This window comes from Eptesicus fuscus, chromosome 1 (genome assembly GCF_027574615.1).
Source record: "Eptesicus fuscus isolate TK198812 chromosome 1, DD_ASM_mEF_20220401, whole genome shotgun sequence".
Lineage (NCBI taxonomy): Eukaryota > Metazoa > Chordata > Mammalia > Chiroptera > Vespertilionidae > Eptesicus > Eptesicus fuscus.
The window spans coordinates 77,515,395-77,524,690 of NC_072473.1; the positions used below are offsets into that span (position 1 = coordinate 77,515,395).

Sequence of the window (9,296 nt, forward strand, 5' to 3'; positions counted from 1 at the left end):
TTACCCAGTGATGGACATTGATTGATCCCATGCATTTACTTGTTCATGCATAAATTCATTCAATAAACCCCGAACACATGCCCAGTTACTGTGCTAGGCAATGGTGATGGAAAGATGTAAAAGATAGGGTCTGAGCCCTGCAAAAGTTCAGAATCTAGTGAGGGAGGCCGATATATAATTTAAAAACTTACAGTGGAGGTAGGAGAGGAGATCTGGGAGAGTGAGTGGAAAGGACTAAAAGCTGTCTTGGGAAATGAAGATTTCCTGGAAAAGATGACTTTTGCACTGAATATTGAAGTATGTGTAAGAGTGTGTAAGGTAGAAAAGGGGCTGAGGTAGCAGGACACAGTTTAGGTGAAGAAAACAGCAATGAGCAAAGGCCCAGGTGGTTTGGACACCATTCAATTAGGAGAGCTCCATTAAGTATGATAGCCTTGAAAAACAAATCGCTGAAAAATACCCAGCGGAGGTTTGAATAAGTATTTTGTATGCATTTGGAATGAGCATCATCTTCCTTATGCAATTTGGCTTATAAAAGAAAATGATATATTTACAGAAGGTTTGAGATATTGCTGAAGCATTTTCTTTTGTTTTCTGAGGTGATCCTCTTCCTCTCACCCTGATTCTATTGAAAGCAAAAAAGTTAAATGGTAGGTCAATGGCTTTGGCAGTAAACTGTGGGCTTTAACTGATGAAGTGCCAATTCAATAGCGATGCAGTAATTTTAGAAAATATATAGGTTTGGGACATGGTTCAAAGTGATTCACTAAGTGTTTTATTAATAAAAAATAAAAGGAGAAAATGTGTCCGGCCATACAATAAATAAAATGCCTATCTAGATTTGATTCTGGGCTCAAGAAATGAATACAAGTCATTGAGGTTTTTGTCCATCATTTAATTCAAGTCCTGGTATCTGACTGTGATAAAATACCCCATTTAATTTTCTTTTCAAATTGCTCTATTCTGCTGTAAAGGCTGTAAAATCACCATGTTTAAAAAAATGCATTATCTAAATCTAATGATAGTTGCAATGGACTTTGATAGTTGCAATGGACTTCTGGTTAAATAGTCTTGTTTAGGGTAGGCATAGCCAATGAATTGTCCCCACCTGAGAAAATCAGTGGAAAGGAAGAGAGAATGAAGAGGTATATAGAAAAAATACTTATCTTAATGAAAAGACACCTGTTTAAAAGATAGGGATGGTGAAGTGTTTCAAAGGGCTACAGCTATATCCATCTGTTTACTTGCTCATGTGTACAGTGGGTTAGAATCTAAGATTGGAAGATTAACTTCAGTAGCAAGCTATAAAGTGCAGCTGCTGGAATTAGTTCTGCTCGAGGCCAACAGCAATTCCGTGTGCTAGGCTCTATAAATATGGCTTCATTTATATAAATACAATATATTCGGATTAGCCAGAGCTCAGATAATCACTTGTTTACATTTTACAGATGAGTCAACTGAGGTTTGGCTATGTTAGGTTACTTTCCTAAACACATCTAGGGTAAAGTTGCAGAGCCAGTATTCTGTGTCGATCCAGAGCTCTATTCTTAACTGCTACCTTTCAAGCAAGAGCAGAAAGCTGGGAAGTCTGGAGCATTAAGGTCTGACTAGCCTAAGGTAGAGAACCTACGTCTTTGGAGGACTTTAAATCCAAATTAAGATAAGGAAGATGAGTTGGAAAGTTTCCACATTCAGGCACTTATCTTTCTGTCAGACTAAGGTTAGGAAAAGCTGTGAGCTATAAGATGAGTGAGGAGATTCAGATTTTCAATTTCCCACAGGACTTCTCCATTGAGGTGTTTCATAAGCAGCTAAAATTCAGTATGTCCCCAACTGACCTCATCCTCAACCCTCCCTCCTTCCCACTCTTTACCTGAAAACTTGAGCCTCCTCCTGTGTTCTTTATCTCAGGGGATGATGGCAAGCTCATGTACCCAGATATTCAAATCAGAAATCTGGGAGACATCACTGACCCCACCTTCTTCCTCATGCCCCATATCCACTTGGTCATCAAATCCTGTTGACTTGTAGTACCTCTTGAATTTGTCTCCTCCTCTCCCTTGGTTCAGGCACCCAAGAGTAAGAGTGATTTAAGTAAAATTTAAAAATGACCATCATCCCTCCCCTACTTAAATTCCTCCCGTGGTCCTCCTGCTCTCAGTACAAAATACATGAAATACAAAGCCCTCTTTCACTACTCTCCCCACCCCACTTCAGAACTGTGTCAGAAGGCCCTCAAGTATTGGCTTATGGAGTGAAAAATGAATAAAGATTTCAACAGTCTGTAGCACCACCCCCCAAAAATGGGCTTCCTTTACCAATGAGTGACACAGGCAAATTCAAACCCTCCAACCATTTTGTGCCACCCAAGAAAAATAAATGCCAAAAATAACTCATGAAGTAAAAGGAAAAATTAAAATATGGCATTAATATAACAATTTTAAAAGAAAAATAATAGGTTATCTCAAAGTATTTAAGGGTTATATTTTCCTTTGAAACTGTGCTTCAAGAGTATAAACTATACTCCTAGTTGTTCAGTGTTTGCTTACATTTGGTAGTTTTAATAAAGCCATATTTTAACACACAAAGTGGAAATTCCTGGTTATAGATCTGGGAAAGAGGCAAATGGAAGATGTGCTAATTAGAAGACTGAAAGGTTCTTGCATCTGAGGTGCTCTACTCCCACCTGGTGGTATAAATAGAAAAGTGTCAAAATAAGTTTTAAAGATTAAAAAAAAGCAACAGACGTTCCACAAAATGAAAGTGAGGAAGTGACTGTAATTGTTATAGACTGTCATTCATTCAACAGGATTTTTACTGTTTGTCATTACTTTACAGTCAAACCTTCTAAGCCCTTTTGCAGCATTCAAGGAATAGCAGAAACTGGCCGACCAATATCTCTTTCTTGCCATTCGGTGCTTGGAATGCCTTCCCCTGTGTACCACTGGTATAAACTTGAAGGAAAAGACATAATCCCAGTGAAAGAAAGCTTTAGTAAGTATATCCCTCAGCAGCCCCTGGCAAGGTATGGTGTGTGTGGTAGCTGATAGTTTGTGTGTGTGGCTGACTGTTCATCTTCCAGATCAATCTTCTATTTTTCTGGGAGGGGGTGTAAAAAGAACATCTATCTTCTAACAAAATGATTGTGGTCTGTTCTTATCCCCAACTTCTAGAAATCAAACCTGGTTTGGGCTCAGAGGTGGTGGGATGGGGCTACCTTTGGAATAGTCTGAAGGGGTCTAGTTGGACCCTGCACACCTCAAGAAAGGGAGGCTAATGTGAGGGAGTGGGTTGGCATTGAATGATCTACCTACATAAGAGATTTCAAAAGTCTATTTCCTGGTTTTGACAGACCCAGCCACCGGGACTTTGGTTATTGGAAATCTGACCAATTTTGAACAAGGTTATTACAAGTGCACCGCAATCAACAACCTTGGAAATAGCTCCTGTGAAATCGATCTAACTATTTCACGTGAGTTGATCATACAACTTTAACAGTTTCTCCTTAAGTCAAGTATCCTGGGGCTGACAATCAAGTAAATTAATTAGTCCTGGTTAGTCCTTCCTGTTTCTCTGGAGATTTGTTGCTTTATAGGTTAACTAGAGGCCCTGTGCACGACATTCGTGCACTTGTGTGTGTGTGGGGGGTGTCCTCAGCCGGGCATGCACCCTTTCGCAGTCCAGGAGCCTGTGGGGGATGTCCGACTGACGGCTTAGTTGGACATTCTTAGTGCTGCTGTGGAGGCAGGAGAGGCTCCCGCCACCACCACTGCGTTCACCAGCTGTCAGCAGGTGTGTGGCTGAGCAGTGCTCCCGCTGTGGGAGCGCACTGACCACCAGGGAACAGCTCCTGCGCTGAGCGTCTGTTCCATGGTGGTCAGTGCGCGTCATAGAGACTGTTTGGTCTATTTGCATATTACCCTTTTATTATATAGAATATGATGCATTACTATCATAATATCTACTGTTCACACAATACCTAATAGGCACCGCACACTGCCCTAAAATGTTTATAAAAATAAATTTGTTTAACCCTCACAAAATCTCTAGAAAGTAGGAATTATTATTTAATAAATAGAACAACAGCCTCATTGATAGTACTAGGCTAAATTTTTTTTGTTGTGCTGTTGGTAAATCAAGGTGAAACTGTAGCAATCTATGTGAAACATGGAGCTCACAAACTTTCCAGTTCTTAACTAATTTGTTAGGATATGCCCCTGATAATAATAGTAATAAGAACACTCACACCTACAGTCACAGTAGCTACCATTTGTGGAGCACAAATTATGTGCCAGACACACAGCCAGGTACTGTGAGCATTACTTCACTCAGTCCTCCAAATACCCTATCTAGGAGGCAGGGTATGTTAGTCTCATTTTACTGAAAGAACTGAAGTTCAGGGAGGTAAGTTATATGCCCAAGGTAATCCAGTTAGTAACTGGCAGTGTCTGGATGCCTCTAAACCTCAACTTTCCAGTTCAAAGGTGCTTAGTTACTAATCATAGATTTGAGGGCTTGGAATTGTCAAATTGGACCCATCAATGGCAAGCCTCCATAAAGGATATCTTGCTATACCTTTCAAAGATCACTTAACACTTAGGATCATGTCATCTATTCCTTTTTCCTAACTTACTTTGAATCTGTGGTTTTAATACATACAATATACAGGTGGCCAGTTCCATTACTTTCCTATGAAGCTGAGCTTTCTTCCTTTTATTTGCCCTGATCCAAACATTTTTCCAACTCCTGGATACCCCTTCATTCTTATATCACTTTCAGCTATTTTTATTCAAAGTGAAGAAAATTCATCTTTTTGGTCTGTCCTTTCTGTGGTACCATTCTACCCCAATCCCTTGATCCATTTCTACTGTTTTTCTCTGGATCTTCCCCAATCCCATTTTACCTTTCCAGAGGTAAAGTCATACAGCAGATGTAGAGACACCTAGGATTTATACTTGAACCTCTCTTCCTTTTGAATCCTCTTTCCAGTGATGTTGACACTTGGATTCCTTCCTTCCTTCCTTTCTTCCTTCCTTCCTTCCTTCCTTCCTTCCTTCCTTCCTTCCTTCCTTCCTTCCTTCCTTCCTTCCTTCCTTCCTTCCTCCCTCCCTCCCTCCCTCCCTCCATCTCTTCCTTCCTTTTTCCTTCTTCCCTTCCTCCCTTCCTCCTTTCCTTCTTTCCTGCCTACCTGCCTCTCTGCCTTCCTCAAATATTCACTGAATAGCTACTATATGACAGGGACTGTCCTAGATGATGGAGAAACATAGATTAATAAGGTATGTGTCTTACAATCAAAGAGCTCACAGTTTAGCTAGAGAGACAAACAGATACTAAAATGTGTTAAATGCTATAATAAAGGTCTGCACAGGGTCTATAGGACATTAAAGAAGAAATAATTAATTATGCTTATACAACCAGGGCCAGCTTTACCAATAAAGTGCTATTTGAGCTGTATCTTTAAGGAACTTTCTTTATCTATAAAATAAGGATAAAGGTGAAAAGAGGTTGAAGCATGACAATAGAGCAGGAGAACAGCCAGTCCATGCTGGGGGAGGAGGATGGAGGATTCCAGCAAGGATGTCTCTGAAGAAAATAAAACAACAACATAAGAAACATATAGATTATTCTATGTGTTTGAATCTATTGAAAGGAGTTCAATAGTTTTACTGGAAATTTGGGGGATTAGCAATAATACATTTTTAAAAATCACCAAATGAGGCAATTATTTACCTCAGAAAATTTTAAAATGTACAAGAGACAATCATACTAATACTATGTTCTGCAGCTGTGGACAATATTTACATAGTCATAATATTGCAAACTTGGATTTACTAGTAACTACAACTTGTGCTATAAATATATAAGGAGAATGTGGTAGGGTGTGAGGGGAATGGTATAAGAGAGTTAAAACTTCAACTTCCAGAGTAGGAAGTCAATAGAAAATAACCAAAATTGGAAAAAGTATAACATATTAGAACAAGCATAATAGAAACATGGGGGCACATTTTAGAAGATTACAAAATACTTAAAAATGATTGTTTCTAGTGAATGGGACTGAGAGATGGGGGACTGGTGATTTTTGTTTTGGTTTGTTTTTGTTAGATGCCTAGTGGAAATGTTTGACTTTCTAAATTATGCACATGTATTCCTTTAATCATAAAATGTTGAAGGAATAATCCAGCAATTCAACTAGCCTTTAATCTCAAAATATAAGATGTCCATTCTTATTTGAAGGGAGGTGGATGGGCATGAGCCTTCCTGGAACACAGACATGGCCTCTTGGGGACAATAAAGTCTCATGCTCAGCTGAATCATCCACACAATAAGTTTCTCTATAGACTGATCTAATAAACCAGTTTATGGAATGGGCATATCCCTTTCCAGTAGCCAGAATGCATGAGACTCCACAGTGAGCATGGAAACTATGAGAAAGAATGTAGGGACCCACTTGACCTATTCTCTGGGAAAACCTGCTGAAATGTACCTGCCTGTAAGAGAGGTCATTTCTCTGGTCACCAGAGTGCAGCTCCATGTTGTCTCTTTCACTCACCAAGCAAATGCACATTGATGACTCCTATAAACTCCATTTTTAAAATATAAAGTTTAAAAAATATGTTTTTATTGATTTTAGAGAGAGGAAGGGAGAGGGAAAGAGAGAGATTGAAACATTAATGAGAGAAAAAATGATTGGCTGCCTCCTGCATGCCTCCTACTGAGGATCGAGCCTGCAACCAGGGCATGTGCCCTGACCAGGAATCAAACCAGCGACCTCTTGGTGCATAGTATGATGCCCCATTTTGAAAGCGATGCCACCTCCCCCAAGTTGGCATATTTTTTTATTTATGTGTGTAGATGTGAATGGGTAAGCTACATAGTTGAACCAGCCATCATTCTTCCCCCCTGAGTCCAACTGGCAGAGTTCTAGGGGATCATACTCCCAGCCTTTGCAAGTCCAATATTTCCCAATCTATGAATGCCCCAAATATTCCCCCCGTCACAAAAGTACATGTATGAGGCAGAGACAATATATTCCACTTTACTAACCAGCTGCTTGTATCCTCTAGATCCAGAAGTTGGAATCATTGTTGGGGCCTTGGTGGGTACCCTAGTGGGTGCTGCCATTATCACCTTTGCTGTGTGCTTCGCAAGGAGCAAGGCAAAGGCAAAGGGGAAGGAAAGGAAGAGAAATTCTAAAACTACCACAGAACTTGAGTAAGACCTTAATTTGTTGTCTTTACTTGAATATATTCATTTCTCTGGCATATCTCTTTCAGTCAGCTCTTCCTAAGCACTCCTTTTAGCATAAGATATCAGGGGTATCTTTCTGTTCATTCTCACGACTTGTATAAAAGAATCATGTTGGGTACTGTTTACTGAGTGCTGTGTTTCAGAGTGTTCTGAGCACTTTATATCAACTTATTTAACCACAATAACCATTTTAGGTCTAAGAAAATGATTTATCATATTAGTATACTTGTCTTTCTACCAAACAGTCATAAAATATAATTTTCAATATTTTTTTGGAACAAGGGGCCCACTAAGGCATAAGTGCGTATGGCCTACAGAAGTCACAATGTGACTGGGCCCACAGCTTATGCCAGTGATGGCGAACCTATGACACGCGTGTCAGCACTGACACGCGTAGCCATTTCTGATGACACACAGCCGCTGAGGCGGCCGCATGCCGAGGATGAAACATTTGCTGCTCCTGAGGATGAAACATTTGCGAAATAATGTTTTTTCCTTAAAGTAAGCACGTGAGTTATACTCAGTTTTTTGGCGAAGTTTGACACACCAAGCTCAAAAGGTTGCCCATCACTGGCTATGCTCTTGACCACTCTGCCATTTCTTCTTGAATGTATATCACACTCGTTCATTTGTTCATCTTGCCATTTCTATGCTTCCACAACTGTGTATTGGGCACCAACCAGATGCCAAGTATTATGCTAGATGAAGTGTGAGCTAGAGATACACCCGAGGCATGGATTTGGCCCTCAAAGACTTTACTAGATCCGTGGTCAGCAAACTGCGACTCGTGAGCCACATGCGGCTCTTTGGCCCCTTGAGTGTGGCTCTTCCACAAAATACCACGGCCTGGGAGAGTCTATTTTGAAGAAGTGGCGTTAGAAGAAGTTTAAGTTTAAAAAATTTGGCTCTCAAAAGAAATTTCAATCGTTGTACTGTTGATATTTGGCTCTGTTGACTAATGAGTTTGCCGACCACTGCACTAGATGAATAGATCCTTTCACCTTGATGTTTTCCCACATTTGGAACACTGGTTTTTCTCTCTTGAACTCTAATGATATTGTTGAGACATAACCTTTCTGCACCCAAAATTGAGACACGTGGTCTAAGAGTGAATCAGAATATCAGAAATCACAGAGGTCTTAAACAGACTGGGACCTATGGTCACTGAAACCTGTGGCTCCACATGAAATGTCAAACCCTAATTTGGTCTTCTCTGGGCCTTCTTCCTGCAGACCAATGACAACGACAAACAGAGTTACAGAGTTCGAGACAATGCCATCTGAAGATGTTATTCAACTGGAAGCAACACCAACTTCCGTCCCTGAGACTGAACCCGATACCATCCTGGGGGCAGATCATGGGCCTATCACTATTCCTGAGCCTTCCCTGGAGCCTGCTCCAGGACCTGAGCCTGCCCCGGTGCCTGAGCTTGAGATCCAGCTGGAACCCGAGCCCAAACCCGAGCCAAAGCCAGAGCCCGGGATTGCAATTGAAGCCTTGTGTGATGAGGAAAAACCAGAATAAGTCATAGGCTGGTAGCCTAACTGCAGTGTTTATCACTAAGGAACCCACTACTGGCACTTAGAATTCAGTTGACCTAACCGATCACCCACTACCTCCCTCCATTCTGACCAACCCTCTTCTAACAAGGTGCTCCTACTATCAATCCAAAATAAACAGGTCAAGATAACTACTAAATAAATGCAAGGGTTCCTGCCTTACCAGTAAAATGTACTTAAAATTTTACTAACACATAAACCTAACTAATTATAAAAGCAAGTGATTTCTAATTCAGTTGAATAAACTGCACCTATTTCAAGTATACAGTTTGATGTGTTGATATGTTTTGACATCTGTATATACAACTAACACTTGTGTAGTATTTCAGAAAATCTTATTTCTGTATTTTTAGCTACTCTTTGTTACATTTCACATGCACACATGACAAGGTGGCTTTAATTGGATTCAATATTATTTCTAGGATTAGTTCAATGCTTCCCATCTTCACATTAACCACTAAGAAAAGAATTCACCATTACCATATCCCA

The 9,296-nt window shown here is 40.2% G+C and overlaps 1 protein-coding gene across 2 annotated transcripts in view; it reads left to right on the forward strand.

Moving 5' to 3' along the window:
* Positions 1–9,070, forward strand: part of VSIG1 (V-set and immunoglobulin domain containing 1) — a 37,257-nt gene extending 28,187 nt beyond the window's left edge. For both annotated transcript variants that reach the window (XM_054717016.1, XM_028132347.1), the window contains 4 exons: positions 2,839–2,994; positions 3,353–3,472; positions 7,065–7,212; positions 8,481–9,070. In XM_054717016.1, the coding sequence (XP_054572991.1) occupies positions 2,839–2,994; positions 3,353–3,472; positions 7,065–7,212; positions 8,481–8,772 (716 nt within the window). In that variant the 3' untranslated portion in view covers positions 8,773–9,070. The remainder of the gene's footprint in view (positions 1–2,838; positions 2,995–3,352; positions 3,473–7,064; positions 7,213–8,480) is intronic.
* The last annotated feature ends 226 nt before the right edge of the window (positions 9,071–9,296 follow it).